Raw genomic sequence first — 22,125 nt, 5'->3', positions numbered from 1 at the left:
TGATTTGGAGTTGTAAATATATCAATTGTTCCCAAATGACCACATGAAATTAGTATAATCTTCATTGAAACCCCAATGACTTTTTTTAATTTGACAAAATGATTTTCAAATTTATCAAGAAAAACAAAAAAACTGAAAAGAATCAGGAAAATTCTGAAAAAGAAATTACCCTTCCAAAGAGTCAAAGTCATTTTAAAGCGAATGTACTTAAGCCGATATGATACTGGTGTCAAAACAAATACATTAACAGAACAGTATAGAATATCTAAAAACAGACATAAATACATACACACACACATATTACTATATCATAAAGATGGTACTTCCAGTCAATGGGGAGCATGTGACATTTACCCAAGTGACAATGGATAGTCATTTTTCTTTAAAACATTACAGGGAAAAAAAAAAAAACCCACTATGAAAGTACTAGAAAAATACATTGTTTAAAATCTTGGAGTGGGGCAGGCTTTCCTAAGCCTGAAATGGATTCAGAAACAAGCTACCTAAAGGATTAAAAATTCTAGCATCACAAAAATTCTAAAGTTTAACTTGAAAAAAGTCATAAAAAGCCAAGATAAAAATAAAATTTACAACAAATTACAAAGAAAAGGTATTATCTGTAACATATAAAAAGCTAGAAGTCATAAGAAAAGATAGGAAAGGAGAAAGGATATTAATAGATAAATCAGAAAATAAATATAAATAAATGAAAAACTATTATGTTAACAACAAAAAAATTCAAATTAAAACTAAAAAGATGCCATTTTCTCATATCTGCAAAAAACCTGATAATATCCAGTGTACAAGTGGTAAAAAATTGTGTCAATATAAACTGGAACAACCTTTCTGGAGGACAATTAAAAATTATCAAAAGCCTTAAAATGTAGACATCCATTGACAAAGCAATTTGATTTTTAGGACTTTATCCAAAAAAAAAAATAAAGTAAGTTCACAAAGATGTAAGTATAATATTATCATCACAATGATGTTAATAATAGTAACTTATTAATAGTAGTAATAAATACCTATTAATAAGAAGTAAACTAACTAAAACACAGTATAGTATTTAATGGAATACTATGCAGTAATTACAAATTGCTTATGTAGATATATATTTACTGAGATATCTCAGATATAGTAGATAGAAGAAGCAAATTAAGAAAAATATACACACTTTTAAACAATTTTGAAAGTAAACCTATGAAAATATTAACTGTGTGGTAGAATTATGTGTGATTTTCATTCTACTTTTTGCTTATCTTTATTTTCAATAAACATGCATTACTTTTATAAAGAGTTAAAACAATAATGCTATTTTAATTTTGAAAAAAAAAGTTCAAAAAATATAAAGGTAGAAGACCCTCAGAATTTCCCAGGAATATAACCCACTCTTCCAGTAGGGACATAAGCAAGCATGCCTAATAAAGAGGTGCAGGAGCTCATAATGAAAAGACCATTTTAAAGTAACAATCTGATCTATTTCCCACTGTGGTGGTCACATCTCCCTTTCCTCTCTTCTGTTAGGAGAATTGATGAGAATTCTAACCAGAAAAAACTGGACTATATTTGAAGTCATGCAACTAATGTGAATCAAAGAAGCTGAGGATACAGCCCTTCAACTTATCTTGAAATATTAATTCAGGCAATAACAAGTCATAAGACCTTATAAGCACCAAAGCCTATATCAGAAATTCTTGCCAGCAGCATTGGGATCACAGACCCAGTTTTAAGTGCCAGTTTGCCTTTGACCCCTTTCATTCAGTTTTTCTGAATGTACCTGGTTTCCAAAGTCCATAGCCTACCAATATCTACCAATCTCAAACATTCTGTAATGATACTTCTTGATCTGAAAGACTCTTACTGGGGAGACAGTTTGAAATAAGGTGACTTCTATGTTATTTGACAACCCAGGTGGCACCTTACCTTAGCTATTGTCATATCTTCCTACTCTGTCAGGATATAAAACAATAGAATGCTCAGGTAGTGGTTTTTCCATGTACTTTTTTTTAAATGAAAGAACTATAAAATGTCACAGATTCTTTAAAACATACATTTTTCTCCTCATAATATGTAAACTTGGCACATGAGCAAGGAAAAAAATCATACTTCAGTCAAGCAAAGCTGTACAAGTACTACAAAATACTAGAAATCGGGTTAGGGATATTCACATGAACTTGTCAACTAGCTATAGCTCTAAGAAGACAGTTCATTCTTCAAGAATTCAAGAAAACAAGAGGTGGACAAATATCAATGTATATATTGTATCTGTTGGCAAACTGCTGGTCTGAACAGATCTTACAGAATAGTAATATGAACCCTATGAAAAATACTGTTAACAGAAGAGAAAAAAGGAATTATTAGAATGATTACAAAGAAAGAGGACAGTATATGTCTATAGTATTTTATTACAGAATGCCCAAATTTTTTTTGTTAACCAATTCCTTGATGTCCTCAGGAGGATGTAGACAAAGATAAGTCCAATAAAAAACAAGAGTAAGAAAGGACATAAGAGAATAAGATGAAAATACAATGGGCTGAGATAAAAGAGAAGGCAGAAAATTAAAGACATGGGAGAAAAAGAAGGCAACACAATTTAAACTTGCAGAGAGCATTAAATAACAAAACTAACACTGTAGAAGATGGAATCAATGATGTAAAGTATGAGAAGTTCTCCCAGACTGCTGAGAACTAGCAATTAAATAAAAGAAGATAAGAGATTCAGAGAAAACAAAGATCTAAACTATAAGATATAGGGACACTTGAAAAAAAAAAAAACATATTAGTTGAGGTTAAAATGGGAGACTTGCCTTGTTCCAGACAAAATTAATAGATATATCCGTGCACAAATTTGGAATTATAAAGATAAAAAATTTCTAAAAGCAACCAGGGGAGAAAAATGAAACAAAATGGGTTACCTAAAAAGGATTTTTTAGAAATCAGGTTGATTTTAGTACTCCTCTTCTGCATTAGTAAATTTTTCAGAAGACAATAGTGCTAGATCTACAAAATTTTCTAAAAACAGGTTTGACTCAATAATTCTGTATACATACAAGTAGTCATGCAAATGTGAAGACAAAAGAAAGAAATTTCAGATATTAATGGCTTAGAAAATCCATCACTCACATTTTATCCTGAAAAATTACTAAAAAAAAAAAAAACACCCCAAAACCCCAAAATCACAAATAAGAACTCAATAATGAGGAATTAGAGGCATTAAAAATTTTATGTTGAGGAATTCTGGTTAATATGGTAGTATGAGGAAAAGTGGTAAGGACTGGCTCTCTACTCCACATATACAATATTCTTGTAGAAAACAGCTGAATAAAATATAAACACATTTAAATACATATCATTTACACAGCTAAGCCAAAAGGAAGAAAGGGAAATTTTCATGCCAGAAACAAAGAGATAAGGCAGGGTAAGGACAGTGTGCTAAAATTCAAGCCCACAGGGTCACCTCCTTACAGAATGGATACAGGCATTAGGGGCTAGGGTTTTAAAAGACCACACAGACCAAATGTCAAGGCCAATGGGAACCAGAACTGGGCTCAGTGCATAGTTAGGAACTGTGACGCGTCTATGCCAGTTATGAAAGTAAAGAAAACTGCACCCATTGACCTAGATGCAGCATATAAGTGAGCTGCATCCCACTGAGCCATGAGTACAGACATACCCCATAAACTCAAACCCTAAACCTGAACTCTTCTGTGGCAAGATTCAAATATCTCTTGTCCATGCAGTCCAGAAATCCTGAGCTCAGAAATTAACATAAAAATCGGTCCTGAACAGGTGAAATCTGCCAGGCCCTGGCAGCAGGGGTGAAACTGCATTTACAGACACCTTTATTATCAAGGGAAGGTGTGGGACTGCCAGGAAAGATAAACTCTGCTAAAGTTATGTTCACAATAAAAAATCTTAAAGTCCATAAGGAAATCTACCACAACGTAAGAAAGGCATCAAATGAAACAAGCAGAATTCACAGAACAGTAAAAGAGAAAACAGAATTCTATGAGAAAATCTTTTTTTATTTTTAAATTTAATTTTGTCAATAGACAATGTGGTTGATTATCGTGGCCCATTACTGAAACCTCCCTCCCTCCTTCCTGTCTCCCCTCCCTCCCAACAACCTCATATCTGTTTGCTAGTCATATCAACTTCAAAGAATTGTGATTGTTGTGTCTTCTTCTTCCCCCGCTAGTTTATTTGCGTATTTAATTATTTATTTTTAGCTCCCATAAATAGGTGAGAACATGGGATATTTCTCCTTCTGTGCCTGACTCGTTTCACTTAACATAATTCTCTCTAGGTCTATCCATGTTGTTGCAAATGGCAGTATTTCATTCTTTTTTAGAGCAGAGTAGTATTCCATTGTGTAGATATACCACATTTTCCATATCCACTCATCTGATGATGGACATTTGGGCTGTATCCAACTCTTAGCTATTGTAAATAGTGCTGCCATGAACATTGGAGAACAGGTACATCTTTGACTTTATTTCCATTCCTCTGGGCATACTCCCCGCAGTGGGATAGCTGGGTCATATGGTAGACCTATCTGCAATTGTTTGAGGAACCTCCATACTATTTTCCATAGAGGCTGCACCATTTTGCAGTCCCACCAACAGTGTATAAGAGTTCTTTTTTCTCCGCAACCTTGCCAGCATTTATCATTCACAGTCTTTTGGATATTAGCCATCCTAACTGGGGTGAGACGATATCTCAGTGTGGTTTTGATTCGCATTTCCCAAATGCTGAGTGATGTAGAGCATTTTCTCATGTGTCTGTTGGCCATTTGTATATCTTCCTTTGAGAAATGCCTATTTAGTTCCTTTGCCCATTTTTTAATTGGGTTACTTGTTTTTTTGTTGTAAAGTTGTTTCAGATCCTAGTATATTCTGGATATTAATCCTTTGTCAGATGTATATTTTGGAAATGTTTTCTCCTACTCTATTGGTTGTCTATTAACCCTGTTAATTGTTTCTTTTGCTGTGCAGAAGCTTTTTAGTTTAATATAATCCCATTTATTTTTCCTTTGGTTGCCCATGCTTTTGGGGTCATATTCATGAAGTCTGAGCCCAGTCCTACTTCCTGAGGTGTTTCTCCTATGTTTTCTTTAGGAAATTTTATCGTTTCAGGGTGTATATTTAATTCCTCAATCTATTTTGAATTGATTTTAGTATATGGTGACAGATATGGGTCTAGTTTCATTCTCCTGCATATGGATATCCAGTTATCCCAGCACCATTTGCTAAAGAGGCAGTCTCATCCCCAGTGTATAGGCTTGGTGCCTTTGTCAAAGATCAGATGGGTGTGGGTGTGTGGGTTGATTTCTGGATTCTCTATTCTATTCCATTGATCAGTGTGTCTGTTTTTATGCTAGTTCCCTGCTGTTTTGGTTATTATAGCGTTGTAGTATAGTTTAAAGTCAGGTAGTGTTATGCCTCCAGCTTTATTTTACTTTTTTTTTTTTGCTCAGAATTACTTTGGCTATGCGTGGTCTTTTGTTATTCCATATAAATCTCTGGATAGTTTTTTCCATTTCTGAAAAAATGTCATTGGAATTTTGATGGGGATTGCATTGAATTTGTAGATCACTTTGGGTACTATGGACATTTTCACAATGTTGATTCTTGTAATCAAAGAGCATGGGATATCTTTCCATCTTCTTGTGTCCTCTTTAATTTCTATCAACAGTGGTTTGTAGTTCTCATTGTAGAGATTTTTCCCATCCTTGGTTAACTCTACTTCTAAGTATTTTATTTTTTTTGGTGGCTATTGTAAATGGTCTAGTTTTCTTGATTTCTCTTTCTGCATGTTCACTATTGGAGAATAGAACTGCTACTGATTTTTGTGTGTTGATTTTGTATCCTGCTACTGTGCTGAAATCATTTATCAACTCCGAGAGATTTTTGGAGAGGCTTTAGGCTGTTCAATATACAGGATCATGTCATCTACAAACAGGGACAGTTTGACTTCATCTTTTCCAATCTGGATGCCCATTATTTCCTTCTCTTCTCTGATTACTCTGGCTAGTACTTCCAACACTATGTTGAATAGGAGTGGTAAGAGTGGGCATCCTTGTCTAGTTCCTGTTCGTAAGGGAAAAGCTTGCAGCTTTTCCCTGCTCAGGATGATATTGGCAGTGAGTTTATCATATAGGACTTTAATTATGTTGAGATATTTTACATCTATACCTAACTTGCAGAGAGTCTTTATCATGAGCGAGTGTTGAATTTTATCAAATCCCTTTTCAGCATCTATAGAGATGATCATATGGTCCTTGTGTTTGATCTTATTGATATGGTGTATCACATTTATTGATTCATGTATGTTGAACCAACCTTGCATCCCTGATGAATCCCACTTGATCATGGTGTATAATTTTGGTATCTGTTGCTGTTTTGTTAGCCAGTATTTTATTGAGGATTTTTGCATCTATATTCATGAAGGATATTGGGCTGTAGTTTTTTTTTCTTGTATCTTTACCTGGTTTTGGTATCAGGGTGATGTTTGTTTCATAGAATGAGTTTGGGAGAATTGCCTCTGTTTCAATCTTTTGGAATAGTTTGTACAGAATTGGTGTCAATTCCTCTTTGAATGTTTGGTAGAACTCAGCTGTGATCCCATCTGGTCCTTGGCTTTTCTTAATTGGGTGCCTTCTGATAAAAGCTTCAATCTCTTTTATTGTTATTGGCCTGTTCAGATTTTCTACATCATCTTGGTTCAGTTTTGGTAGTTTCTGTGTGTCCAGAAATTTATACATTTCCTCCAGATTTTCAAATTTGTTGGCATATACTTGCTTACAGGAGTCTCTAATGATTCCTTGTATTTCAGAGGTATCAACTGTAATATCACCTTTTTCATTTCTAATTTTTGTTCTTTGGGTCTTTTCTTTTTAGTTAGTCATACTAATGGTTTGTCAATTTTATTTATCTTTTCAAAAAACCAACTTTTTGATTCACTGATCTTTTGTATAATTTTTTTGAGTTTCAATTTCATTAAGTTCTGCTGTGATCTTAATGATTTCTTTCCACCTGCTAACTTTGGGTTTGGATTGTTCTTGTTTTTCTAGTTCTTTAAGGTGAAGCGTTAGGTTGTTCACCTGCCATCTTTCCATTCTTCTGAAGTAAGCATTTAATGTGATAAATTTCCCCCTTAATACTGCTTTTGCAGTATCCCACAGGTTTTGGTATGATGTATCATTCTTTTCACTAGTTCCAACAAATTTTTTGATTTCCTGTTTGATTTCTTCTTGGACCCATATGTCATTAAGTAGAATGCTGTTTAATTTCCATGTGTTTGTATAGTTCCAGAATTTCATTTGTTATTGGTTTCTAATTTTAATCCATTGTGGTCTGAGAAGATACATGGGATAATTCCAATTTTTTTGAATTTGTTGAGACTTGATTTGTGACCTAATATGTGATCTATCCTGGAGAATGATCCATGTGCTGATGAAAATAATGAATATTCTGAGGTTGTTGGATGGAATGTTCTGTAGATATCTGCCAAGTCCAATTGGTCTAGAGTGTTGTTTAGATATTGTGTTTCTCTGCCGATTCTTTGCCTACATGATCTGGCCAATATTGATAGTGGGGTGTTCAGGTCCCCTGCTATTACGGTATTAGTGTCTATTTCCTTCTTTAGGTCTAATAGAGTTTGCTTTATAAATCTGGCTGCTCTGACATTTGGTGCATATATGTTTATAACTGTTATGTCTTCTTGATGGATGAATCCTTTTATCATTATGTAGTCGCCCTCATTATCTCTTTTTGTGGTTTTTAGTTTAAAGTCTACTTTATCAGATATAAGAAAAGCTACTCCAGCTCATTTTTCATTTCTATTTGCATGGTAAATCTTTTTCCATCCTTTCACTCTCAGTCTATGTGAGTCTTTATAGGTGAGGTAGGTCTCTTGAAGGCAGCATATAGTTTGGTCCACCTTTTCAATCCAGTCAGCCAGTCTGTGTCTTTTGATTGGGGAATTTAATCCTTCTACATTAAGAGTTGTTACTGAAAAGTGTTGATTTACTCCTAAAATTTTATTGGTTTTTGTGGGGATGTCTTAAGTGTCTTTTGCTCCTTTCTTTCTGATTTTCTGTTTGTCTTCTGTATTTATTGGTTTCTTTGGTTGTAGATAAACTTTTTTTTCTCTTCATTGTTGGCATTTTTATTGTACTAGTGGGTTTTGATTTTTCTTGTGTTTTTACAGCAGTGGTAGTTATTTTTCAGATACCAAACCCAGTACTCCCTTGAGAACTTCTTGTAAGGGTGATTGTGTGGTAGTAAACTCCTGCAATTTTTGTCTGAGAAATATACTATTTGCCCTTCATTTCAGTTGGATAGCCTTGCAGGGTAAAGTACTCTTGGCTGGCAATCTCTTTTAGTATTTTGAATATATCATCCCAATCCTTTCTGGCTTTTAGGGTTTGTGATGAAAAGTCTGATATTAGTCTGATTGGGGCTCTCTTACAGGTGACTTGACGCTTCTCTCTTGCAGCTTTTAAGATTCTTTCTTTGTCTTTGAGTTTTGCCAATTTGACTATAACATGTCTTTGAGAAGACCTTTTTCGGTTGAATACATTTGGGGATCTTAGAGGTTCCTGAATCTGAAGATCTGTGTCTTTTCCACACCTGGGAAGTTTTCTGCAACTATTTTGTTGAATATGTTTTCAATGCAATCTCCTTTCTCCTCCACTTCTGGAATACCCATGACTTGGAAATTTGAGTGCTTAAGGTTGCCTGATATCTTAGATATTCTTCAATGTTTTAAATTCTATTTTCTTTCGTCTGCCTGTGTTATTTCAAACAGCTCATCCTCAAGGTCAGAAGTTCTCTCTTTTGCTTCTGCAAGCCTGCTGGTTAAACACTCTGTTGTGCTTTTTGTTTCACTGAATGAATTCTACAGCTCGGCAAGCTCTTCTACACTTTTTCAGGGCACTGATTTTCTTGTACATTTCTTCTTTCAGGTCCTGTATACTTTACCTCATTTCATTGTGCTGCCTAGCTGAGTTTTCTTGTATCTCATGTAGTTTCCTTAGATTGAAATTCCTTGTCAGACATTTCAAGGGCTTTTTGTTCTATAGGATCATGAGCTTGAGAGTTATTACCCTTTGGTGGTGTACTTTCTTGATTTTTCATATTTCTGGTACCTTTTCTTTGACGTTTAGTTATTGTGGCTAGGGATTTCATGGTCCACTGGTTCAACACTATTGTCTGGCTAGGATTCTGCCAGGGCTGGCAATTTGGCACAGCTGCCTCAGTGCCTGCTTGGTTGTGTGCTGGCACCTTGGGTCCATGGTCACCGTGGTTCTCAGGCCTCGGGGGGGGGCGCCTCTTTGGTCAGCATGCACTCAGCTGGGCTGGGGATGGGGTCCAGATGCAGCAAGGCCTACCTGTTCAGTCATGCACCATTGCCATGGGGCACATGATTGCCATGGGTCTTGGGCCTGCCTCTCTGCAGGGGCACCTCTCTGGTTGGCACACACTCGGCCGAGTTGGGGATGGCGTTTGGTAGTAGCGAGGCCTACCTGCTCAGTCACATGCTGGCACCACGGGGTGTGTGGTTGCCTGAGTAAATTTTTTAATTAATTTATTATTTTAATAAATTAAAAATTTATTAAATTTTTAATACCTCCTGTGATGCAGGCATTGTTCTAGATGCTGGGAATAACAGCAGTGAACAAAATGGATAGATTTCTACTCCTTCTATTCCACTGGGGGGAGATAAATAATAAACAGATCAATATAAAATATGTCAAGAGATGGTAAGTGCTACAAAGAAAAATAAAGCAGAGAGAGAGAAAGAGAGATGGGATAAGGTGATGCTATTTTATATAGGGAAGTCAGAGAGGGCCTTCTCTTTGGTCTTATGACTGCTTCATAGTCTACAAAAGTTACTGAGATTCCTGTTTGTTTGTTTTTGTGAGTTGTATCTATCAATATTTTCTGTATCAAATAAAAAAACTGGAAAAATTTAAAAACATTTAATTCATTTAGGGATAGCAATAAACTGACTACATGTTTAAATAAGCAGCATAAAGTTTAATTAAAAAGTAAAGATATTTCCAAGACAAAAAAAAAAATTAGAAAGAAGAGTTGTATACACTTTTTTACAAATCTCTTTAATGTCTGGCATAACAGAAGCCAGCTAGATTCCCATATCTGCTTCTATCCATTCTTTTGCAATATGTTTTTCGTTTGGAGTACATGGAGTACACTGATGTGTGGCTGGAAATGGAAGGAGGATTTTAATACCATTTTCTAATAATTGTGCATATTCTTCTTTGATACTACAACAAAATTCAACAAGTGGCAGTTCCTCAAATGTTAGTAGCAACGTGGAACCTGAAAACATTTCAATGGACGTTTCATTCTCTGCTACAATAAAATCCATCAGTCTTTCTTGTGCCTTGAGTGCATCTTTTATCAATGCACAGTTTTGTAACATTATACATTAGTCATTTGGAAAATATTGCTTTATTGAATTATGCAGATCTTCCAAATGTGGGTACATTTTATAATATGATATCAAAAAATAACATTCAAATTCATTCATATCAGTAAAAAGTCATCAGTAATTTTATTGTTTGGGGTCTAATTTTCAAGTCTTTAATCCATTTTGAGTTGATTTTGGTGTATGGTGAGAGGTACAAGTCATTTCATTCCTCTGCCTATGGATGTTTTCCCCACACCATTTATTGAAGACACAGTCTTTTCCCCAATGTATGTTCTTGCTGCTTTTGTCAAAGATCCTTGGTTGTAAGTATGTGGCTTGATTCCCTGGTTTTCTATTCTGTTCCATTTATCTGAGTGTCTGTTTTTATGCCAAAACCACACTGCTGTCATTACAATAGCCTTGTAATATAATTTGAAGTTGGGTAGGGTTATGCCTCTAGCTTTATTTTTTGCTCAGGATTGCTTTGGCTATTCAGAGTCTTTTGTTGTTCCATATGAATGTTAGGATTGCTTTTTCTATTTCTGTGAAGAATGTCATTGGTATTTTGATGGGGATTGCATTGCATCTGTAGATTTCTTTGGGTAGAATGGCCATTTTCATGATGCTAATTCTTCCCATCGAAGAACATGGTATGTCTTTCCACCTTTTTGTGTCCTGTTTAATTTCTTTCAGTAGCGTTTTGCAGTTCTCATTGTAGATCTTCCACTCCCTTGGTTAAATTGATTCCTAGGTTTTTTTGTGGGTTTTCTTTTCTTTCTTTTTTCGTTTTTTTTTTTTTTTTTTTTTTTTTTTTTTTAGCAACTATTGTAAAAGGGCTCACTTTCTTGATTTCTTTTTCTGCAAGTTTGTAACTGGAGTATAAAAATACTATTGATTTTGGGGTGTTGATTTTGTATCCTGCAACACTGCTGAAATTGTTAATCAGCTCTACAAGTTTTTTGGTAGTCTATAGGTTTTTCTATATATAAGATCATGTAGTCTGCAAACAGGAACAGTTTAACTTCATCCTTTCCAATCTGGATGTCCTTTCTTTCTTTCTCTTTGGCTAGTACTTCCAATACTAGTTAAATAGAAGTGGTGAGAGTGGGCATCCTCGTCTTGTTCCTGTTCATTCAGGATGATATTGGAAATTGGTTAGTCATAAATGGCTTTTATCGTGTGGAGAGAATTTCCTCTATACCTAATTTGCTGACAGTCTTTATCATGAAGCGATGTTGAATTTTGTTGAATACTTTTTCTGAATCTATTGAGATAATCATATGGTTCTTTTCACTTAATTTTGTTTATGTGGTGTATCACTTTATTGACTTGTGCATGTTGCATCCCTGGGATGAATCCCACTTGATCATGGTGTATAATTTTTTTGATGTGTTGCTGTACTCTGATTGCTAATATTCTGTTAAGGATATTTGCATGTTCGTCAAGGATACTGGCCTATAATTTTCTTCTTTTGTTATATCTTTATCTGGTTTTGGTATCAGGGTCATTCTGGCCTCATAGAATGAGTTTGGGAAAATGGCTTCTGTTTCAATTTTTTGGAAACATTTGAAGAGAAGTGGTATTAATTCTTTAAAGATTTGATAGAATTCAGCTGTAAAGCCATCCAGTCCTGGGCTTTTCTTTGTTGGAAACTGCTGATTACTGCTTCAATCTCATTGCTTCTTATTCATGATTGGGTTTTCTATTTCTTGGTTCATTCTTGGTAGTTTGTATGTGTCCCAAAATTTATACATTTCCTCCAGGTTTCCATATTTGGTGGCTTACTGTTGTTTATAATAATCTCTAATGATTCTGCATATTTTTGTGGTATCAGTTGTGATGTCTCCCCTTTCATTTCTGACTTTTGTTATCTGGGTCTTTTTTTTTTTTTTAACCTAGCTAATTGTTTGTCTATTTTATTTATCTTCTCAAAAATCCAACTTTTTGTTTCATTGATCTTTTGTATCATTTTTTGTGTCTCTATTTCATTTAGTTCTGCCCTGATCTTAATTACTCCTTTCCATTGATTACTTTTAAGATAGGGTTGTTGTTTTTCCAGTTCTTTGAGGCATAGTGTTAGGACACTTATTTGGAGTCATTCCATTCTTTGGAAATAAGTGGTTGTTGCAATAAAATTTCCTCTTAGTCCTGCTTTTACAATACCCCACAGGTTCTGGTATGATGTATCTTTATTTTCATTAGTTTCAAGAAATTTTTTGATTTCCTCTTTAATTTCTTCTTGGACACATATGTCATTAAGGAGTTTAGTTACCATGCACTTGAATAGTTTCCAGAACTTTGCTTGTTATTTCCAATTTTAATCCATTGTGGTCTGAAAAGATACTGGGAATGATTTCAGTTTTTTAAAATTTGCTGAGACTTGATTTGTGATGTAACATACGGTCTGTCCTGGAGAATGTTCCATGTGCTGATGAGAAGAATGTGTATTGTGAAGCTGCTGGATGAAATGTTCTGTAGATGTCTGCTAGGTCCAGTTGGTCTAAGGTGTTGTTTAAATTCTGTTTCTTTGTTGATTTTTTTGCCTGGGAGTTCTGTATAATGCTGAGAGAAGGGTGTTCAGATCATCCATTATTATCGTGTTAGAGTCTATCTCCTTTTTTAGGTCTAAGAGTGTTTGCTTTACATATCTGGGTGCTCCAGCGTTGGGTGCATACATATTTATGATTGTTATGTCATAAATATCTAACTGGATAGATACCTTTATCATTATATAATGGATTTCTTTGTCTCTTTTTATGGTTTTTGGTTTGAAGTCTATTTTATCCAATATAAGAATAGCTACTCCTGCTCGTTTTTGGTTTCCATGTGCAGGGCATATTTTTTTTCTATCCCTTCACTTTTAGTTTATGTGTGTCTTTATAGATAAAGTGGGTCTCTTGAAGACAACATATAGTTGGGTTTAGCTTTCTAATCTAATCAGTCAGTCTGTGTCTTTTGAATGGAGAGTTTAATCCATTTACATTTAGGATTGTTATTGACAAGTATTACTTTTCTCCTGTCATTATACTGCTTTTTGATGTTTTAAATATCATCTGTTCCTTTCTTCCCCTGTTACTTTTCATCTTCAATGTTAGTTGGATTTTTGAGGTGACATGATTTAGCTTCTTAGTCTTTGTCATTTGCATTTTGGTTTTAATGGTGGGTTTTGGACTTTCTTGTACATCTGTAATAGTGATTATTGTTTCTCAGATTCTGGATGCAGGACACCTTTGAGTATTTCCTGTAGGGCCAGTCATGTGGGAGTGAACTCCCATAATTTTTGTTTGGGAAATATACTATTTCTCCCTCATTTCTGAAGGATAACCTTGCTGGGTATAGAATTCTTGGCTGGCAATCATTTTCTTTTACTGTTTTGAATATATCGTCTCATTTTCTTCTGGCCTGTAAGGTTACAGTTGAGTCTGATGTCAGTCTCATGGGGGCTCCCTTATAGTTGATTTGATGCCTTTCTCTTGCTGCTTTCAGAATTCTCTGTCTTTGAGTTTTGCCAGTTTGAATATAATATGTCTTGGACAGGATCTTTTTGGATTGAATCTGTTTGAGGATCTTTGGGCTTCCTAGATCCAAAGGTTTGCATCTCTCCTGATATCTGGGAAGTTTTCTGTTATTACTTCCTTGAATAAGTTTCCTTTCTTCTCCCCTTCTGGAATGCCCACAATTCAGATGTTTGTGCACCTGTGGTTGTCATCTAGCTCTCTTAAATTTTCATTTTTTAAAAATTCTTTTTTCCTTTTTTTTGTCTGCCTGGGTATTTCAAAAAGACCATCTTTGAGGTCTGAAATACTTTCTTCTGCTTGCTATGGCCTGCTGCTCAAGCTTTCTGTTTTTTTATTTTATTGAGTGAATCCTTTAGTTCTAGGAGTTCTGTTACTTTTTTTTAAAGGTATTAATATCTTTGTAAATTTCCTCCTTCATATCCTGTTTTTTCTTGTTTGTGCTAATTGATTCTTCTCTTATCTCTTTGAGTTTTCTTAAGATTAGTGCTGGTAATTCTTTTTCAGACATCTCAAGGGTTTCCTGCTCAATAGGGTCTGATACTTGAAATTACCACATTCCTTTTGTGCTGTCATATCTTCTTATTTATTTGTAGTTCTAGTATTTTTTCATTGATGTTTGGTCATCTGGTAGGACACTTTTTTCTTTTATTACTCTGGAATGGGCTATGAATGGAAAGACTTTCTCCTCTGTAGGCTCTGATGGTGACTCTTATTGTATCAATGTAGTTGCACATGTGGTGGGCTGCCTTGGCTCCTGCTCAGTCAGTGTTGCAGGCCTCTCTGGGGCAAAGGCATGGGCCAGTGGCTCTGGCAGGGTTGGTGCATGGGATGGGCACTCACCTGGGTGCCCACTCACTCTGAGGGTGGGCCTCTCCCCATGGTTTGATTTAGAAATTGTTCAATGAATATTTGTTGAATGAATAATTATCCAGTGTGTGACTGGAGATATTTAGAAGTAGTGAGGAGCAGTGCTAATTGATTTTCCAAGGAATCATAAATCAAAAAGTAAACTTTTAAAAATGCATTCTTTTGTGTTGTATAGTTTTATGAAGCCAGCAAACTAAGTTTTAATCTCATGCTTTCTGCATACTGAGCCACAAATTTATTGTTCTTTAATTAGAGAATTGTTCCTCTAGTTCCTGGAAAGGAAGCATTTTTTTCTGTTCAAAATATTTCTAACATTTTAGGCTAAACTATCTAGAGTAGCTCTTTAAAAAAAAAAAAAAGGAATTGAGGCACTGGAAGATTTTATAATTAGAAACAGTGCAGTAGATTTCCCACTTTTTGGATCCAAGACAGAAAGTGCACAACTTTTGTGATATATAAACACCTGCAAACAAAAACGCTATCTGGTATATTGTTATACAGTTTGCTCTAAATTGCTATTACCATGAAATATTCTTTGAATTTTCTTAACATCATGAAAACAAAGTTGAGCAAAATAAATCTGAAAAATGCTATATATAATATTTTAACATCATTTAGAAATGTAATCATTTCAGTTCTATTTACATAAAGAGAGATAGCTACTTCTCAGAGACAAGGACTCCTCATAAAAGAACTGTAACCACAAGCATAACCATTAATCATGGAACTCATGTGAACAACAGATACACCAAATGGCCAATAATTACCTGAGATGTCCAATATTGGTATCACTAGGGAACTGGGAATATAAACCACAATAAGATACCACTTCACACCCACTAAGAAGGCTTTAAGAAAAACCCCAAAACAGAAAATAGCAAGTGTTGACAAGGATATAGAGACACTGGAGACCTTATACATTGCTGGTGAGAATGTAAAACAGTGCAGCCACTGTGGAAACAGTCTGGCATTTCCCCAAAATGTTTAACGTGAAGTTACCACATAACCCAGTAATTCTACTCCTAGATAGAATACTCAAGAGATTTGAATATATGTGTTCATATAAACAGTTGTACACAAATATTCATGGCAGCATTATTCATAATGGCTAAAAAGTGGAAATAACTCAAATGGTTAACTGGATACACAAAATGTTATATTCACATATATATGTATATGTATGAGGGTACTTCAAAAAGTTCATGGAAAAACAGAATTAAATGATAATATGAATACTCCATGAGCTTTTTGAAGAACCCTCATATAATGAATTATTATTTAGTCACAAAAGGAATGAAGTATTGATTCATGCTGCAACATGAATGAACCTGGAAAATGTGCTAAGTGATAAAAGCCAGTTACAAAAGGCCACATATTCAAAAAGTGATTTAGTTGTGACCTAGGGCTGGTGGAGTTTGAGGGGTATAGGAGGGTGACTGCTAATGGTTATAGGGCTTTTTTGGAGGATCATAAAAATGTTCTGGAATTAGCTAGTGAAAAAGAAATCAAATAAATGCTATATATAATATGGTTGCACAACCTTGTGAAAAGACAAAAATATAACTTTGTGACTTTTAACATGTACTTTTATTTTGTAAAGTGACCTAACATCTGTGTCCCCACTCCCGGATTTATAAACAAAGCATTACATGTAGCTTAAGTGCCCTATATACCCTTCTCTGATTATAGCTATTTTCCACCCTATCAGAGATAATCACTATCTTGATGTGCTATTTATCATCCCCATGCATGTCATTATACTTTTACTATATATTTATATATCCCTCAAAAGATGTCTTATTGCTTCACATATTTTTAAATGGTATCATACTTATGTAACTTCTATAGATTGCTTTTTTAATCACATTGTTTTAGAGATTTATTAATTATTCTTAAGTTATCATTAACTGGCTTTTTAACAATGACATCCAGCACTTGGAATTCTGAGGTCATACTCCCAGGAATAATAACTAAGTCTATTAAACATGTTTACAAAACTTCACTTCAATATTATAAATGACAATAATTTGTGATTTTTATTCTTTCACTTATTAGGTAATACAGTGCTAAAGGATATCACTTTGCCTGCTATTCTGGGAAGGATCCTAACTTTTACCAATTAAAAAAAAAATGTACATTTTGAAATAAAAAAGTAAACTGAGCCACTTCAAGTTACTTTTTATTTCAATATAATTTTCCTTTAAAAATTCATGAAATATTCTTTTATTATTGCTATAAAGTTTATGCAATAAGTTAAAATTGGGGAAGAAAAAAATAAACAAATATTAACAGGATAGCTTCAGATTTTCCTCCATTTACTCCCTCTTAAGAGAGTGTGGAATTATATTGGGCTTGAGGTAACATGTTTATAAAAATCAAATGCCCAAAGTTTAACTGTATGCCATTTTTTTAAAATAGGAGAATTTCTTTTAGATGCTTAAAAGAAACTGGTATTGTTCCGTGAGTCCTTAACTTTGGCTTGCTCTTTCATCAATAGTATAAAACCTTTCCTGGACTATCAGAGTTAAGAATATTGGTAAGCAATAATGCAAATCCAGGGCATGTTCTCATCTTTCTGTTGTCATATTACAAAACCTAACCAGGCGTACTGTAGCTGTCCAATTCACAAAGTACTTATACTATATAATATGAGACTTTTGCAACCACATATTTTAAAGGACTCATTGAGCCTTGAAAGGCAAATGCTATCATTCAAGTTCTAATTACATGCTACCTGGCTTTTACAAAACAGAAAAAAAAAAAAAAAAAAAAAAAGAATATTGTACTTCCTAAATACATTTTTTGACCACAAGAAACTACTGAAATAAATGTCCAAAATATTTTCTGAATGTATCACTGTGCAACAGCTCAGGCAGTGCCCTTTTCAAATTATGTTCTAGTTTCTTCTTATGCTGCTTCTACTTGATAAATGGATCAATAAATGCCAAGTCAAATGTTCAAATAAATATATTTTCATTGTTATTGGCAGACATATAATTAACTCTAAGAATAAAAGAAACAAGAAATCAATTTATGATTACTTCTTCAGTTCTTCCCATTAGTCATTTACACTATAATTGTGGTTCTACTTTTAAAATCTTTATATACAGACACAGACACACATATACCATCTTGACTATAATTATGAATCAGATTATTTCAATGACAAATTAGAATTGTGTGAACTGTGAACTTCATATGTTAACCTTATTATAAGTTATAATTGTATTATTACCCACATATATGAGCTGATTAAAAAGCTAAGCACATTTATGAGCCTATATTAATTAGTGATTTCAGCAAATGTTTTTCTAAACAATGTTAGGGATTTGCTCTGTCTTCTCTCCAGCACAAACAATTCAATCAACATTTTTTTATGTATGTGTATATATCAACAAATTATATTTACATTTTCAGGCAAAACAGGTTACTAATAAAGAAAATATTACAAAGAGCAAATGTATTTTTCTTTTACAAAGAAAATGTCATAAAGAGGAAAGCTTTTTAAAAAACATTTATTATCTGTCAGGTCAATATTTTCACCAATCCAGGAAAAATGTACAAAAACTTACATAAGCAACCTTTTAAAAATATTGCCCTAAACCAGATGCAAAGCTTCAGACATATTATTATATGTGAATTTCATGAAGAAAAAGTTCAAGATGACCTCAAAAAATCTGTTTTAATAAAATATGCTGTCATTACTCAATTGTTACTTTCACTACGGTAGTTTGTTTTCATATTATATTTCATGGACAAGTCATTTAACCTCTCAGTTTCCTCACCTATAAGAGGGGAGGAATAATGATGAAGCTTCATTACAGGATTCCTGTTAGGATTAAAGGAGTTAATACAGGTGAAGCATTTAGAATAGTGCCCAACATATAGTAAGTGCTCAATAAGTGTTAGCTATGTATTACTTAGTTGTACATATTTTGCCTATTATTTTCTATTAGCTTCTAGTTAACCAGTCCTGAAAGTATCTTTTTTTTTTTTCCAAGCAAAAAAAAAAGCTAATTATGACATTCTTAATGCTTTTCCCATCCCACCAGCTTTTAACATTGTTTACAGCAGCAGGTTTATCTCTTATTCACAGGCAAAATAGGAGCTAGGGTCTCACAGAACAATAGTTCCAAATTCTATTTTAAAAAGCAGCATTCTCCCTGTTAGCTGTCACACTATTAGCACTCATTAATTCATTCAACACACTAATGTATACTATATGCCAGGCATTGGATACAACCAGTAGGAATAAAATATGGGTAAGAAAAAATTTAAGATACATTGCTCACACAATAATGGGGATACAAACACAAATACAAGTATGCATTGTTGTTTAATAAAACAATTTTACCAAGATGTCCATGGGAGGGCTTTATGGGTGTTATCTAAGAAAGACTCAAAAAGAAGAACTGAAGCTCCCCAGGTGGAGAAGGGTTCCATGATTATTTTACTCACAAAGAACGCTGAAAATTCCTCACAGTGATAAGTTAAAAACATATCTGAAGCAAATAGATTTCCTCAAACGGACTTCCCATTGCACATTGCTTGAATAATTTGTTAGGTGTTGAATAAATATTACTGAACATCTGTCTCCACCCATAGCAAAGCCTTCATTGTGACACACATAAATGATGTTCTTAGCTTACTAATTTTTCCTATCTCAGAGAGATCTTCCTAAAACCACTTTTATCACACTGCTCCCCGATCAAAACCTGCAATAGTTAGTTCCTGTTCTAAGATATCAGCCCCCTGCTTTGAATAGATTTTTCTCCCAATATGCCTGGGGCATATCTGCCTCTTCTCTCTACCACGAATGTTTTTCTCCTGCTACTTCTCTTTTCCTCTCCAAAATTCAACCCACCCTTCAAAATCCTCCAAGAAGCCATCAGACTGTCTTGCTCCTATTTAAAATAACAGAACTTCACAATGCTACATAAAAGAGAGAAATTCTAGTGGAAAAAGTACACTTTTGGATGAAAGACGTGTCCAAAATGAGGCAGAGAACTGAAGAACAAAAGGCAGAGAGGCTCATCGGAAAGTTACATTCAATAGTTACATCAACATAGCACACTTAAATTATTTATTATTCAAAATTTATATACTGACCAACTAATTGAATAAGTAGAACACTTATTCTTCCAATAACACTATGCTCTTTTAAAACCTTGACCATCCCACAAAATGGACAATGAATTCTTCATTACTTTAAGTGGCTTCTTTAGGGAAAGTTCATATTAGAACTGAAGGTGTCACTGAATTCAGAACTTTAAATATTACCAAGGTAACATAGAATGACACTAACCAGCAAAGAAGGAGTATAGTGTATTTACGGGTTAAAGACTTTTTCAAGTGATAATTAGCGTGCGCTACACGTTAATACCTTAGATTCCAGCTTGATTTTCTCTTCACTCAGCACCTGTGTTGCTTCCTTAATTTTTTCACGACATCTGGTTATTTCCGACCTTACTGTAACACAAATTAAATCTTCAAACACATCCATCTTTCCCAAGTGCCCATTTCGGTGGCATTTGATAAGGCACCTTTCAGCTGTCTGTCCCAGTACTTGGAAAGCAAACTCCCCTAACTGCTCGGGATCTCCTTCTGCTCCCAGCACCCAGCTCGAGAAGACAAAAGACCCCATGCAAAGGACAGAGACGCCCCGACCTGACCTTCTCGCATCAAACGGCGACTCTCCTCAGCCTGGTGCTCGGTGAAGAGGATGTGCTGAAACAGGGATTCTAAGCTCATCTCAGGCCCGGGCTCCTGCGGATCCTTTTCTGGCAGTTCAATATTTTATAACTGAGTCTGAGGATCCTGGAAAGCACAATAAAGAAGGATTCTTCTGGGGCTGTTCCCAGACAGACCGTCTCCGGCCCACACCGAGGACGGAGCGCACGCGGGACGCAGTCAGGGCGCCGGTCCGGGGACGCTATCCGCGGCCGTCCCTACCCGCCCTCGGCCTTGGTTTCCGTGTTACGATTTGCGAACCCGGTTCTTCTCCCCAACGCGCTGTAATGACAGTTTCAAGTTCTGCCTTTTCCCCTGGCGGAGCGCAGCTCCCCGGCACCAGGCCTCGGCCCCTCTCCGGGTTTGCGTTTTGCTCTGGTGGCAAATAAAAATGGAGGCCCCGGGCCTGGGCTCCTGAGAGGGTCTGGGCAACAGCTCTTGCTGCTGTCAGTCTTGTCTTCCCAGTTCTCTCTCTTTTTAGGGATAAGGCCCTCAAAGTGCGCTGTCCCTCAGCAAAACGGTACTTGTTAACAATACCTCAGGCCGGAACTCTCCCCCAGGGCTATGGCCGCAGCCTTGAGAAGGCCTTACCTCGCGAGACCTTAAACTACGGAGGCCCGCTGGGCCCATTCTGCCTCAGGGTGGCTCGCCATGGGCCATGTGGCTCCTGAAGGTCTTAGGCCTTATTGGAGTTGCGGCGCCCTGTCTCCCCGGCACAAACACCCAACATTATAAAGTACAAAGTACCTGTGATTCTAAATATAAACTTTAGCAAAGTCTTATCCTTTGAGGATGGCAAAGACTGCTATAAATGTGCAATGTCTGACATTCCACCTTAATCATTTCTTTGTAATCAGAGCATATCTTTTTTGTCTGCTTTAAAATTAATCATTGCCTTTTGTAATCAAGCTGCAGTGATATTAACACTTCAGTATCTGCACAATATATGTCAGAGACCAAAGTGGTTGCTAATTAAAGCTTAAACATGAAAGGCACCTTTGGGACTTTTGCATGGGATTTTTTAAATTAAAAATAAAATATTTTTAGTTTTTGTAGGTCAAAATATTGACATTGGAATAAACATTTGTCTTTATTTCTGAATGTAAAATTTGACATTGATTAAACTTTAAAAGGTAACTTCTCATTAGAATGTATTTAAAATTGAGTAAAATAAGGTATATGTAAATTCTCTCACATCACTATGTTTTATTAATATTTTGCTAATGCTGTAGTATAATTGGTTAAAAATTTTAACCTATTTCACATTTCCACCTTAATTTCCATAAAGCCATATAGGTATAAAACTTAATTTTTAAACTTTATTATGTAAGAATACACTTTGAAAAATATAATGAAGCCAAAAATAATTGCCCATAAGCATATCATTTAAAAAGAAATATTAACAACATTTTGGCTATTGCCTTCCAGGTAACCCTCCTCACCTTGCATTTTTCCTTTATAAACTTGAAATTATTATGAATAAATAATAATAATAATTGTTATTATTTGCCAGGCAGTATTCTGAATACTCTATATTCTTCTGACACGATTTTTACTATTACCTTCATTTTAT

The 22,125-nt window shown here is 34.9% G+C and overlaps 1 protein-coding gene across 1 annotated transcript in view; it reads right to left on the bottom strand.

Moving 5' to 3' along the window:
- Nucleotides 1-20,573, bottom strand: part of CCDC172 (coiled-coil domain containing 172) — a 60,483-nt gene extending 39,910 nt beyond the window's left edge. The window contains exons 1-2 of the mRNA XM_063101633.1: nt 20,495-20,573; nt 20,206-20,291 (exon numbers count right to left, since the gene is read on the bottom strand). Of these exons, the coding sequence (XP_062957703.1) occupies nt 20,206-20,291; nt 20,495-20,573 (165 nt within the window). The remainder of the gene's footprint in view (nt 1-20,205; nt 20,292-20,494) is intronic.
- Nucleotides 20,574-22,125: the final 1,552 nt, after the last annotated feature.

This window comes from Cynocephalus volans, chromosome 7 (genome assembly GCF_027409185.1).
Source record: "Cynocephalus volans isolate mCynVol1 chromosome 7, mCynVol1.pri, whole genome shotgun sequence".
Classification (NCBI taxonomy): Eukaryota; Metazoa; Chordata; class Mammalia; order Dermoptera; family Cynocephalidae; genus Cynocephalus; species Cynocephalus volans.
Note: the sequence above shows the minus strand (reverse complement) of the source record. Positions and strands in the feature narration are given on the sequence as shown.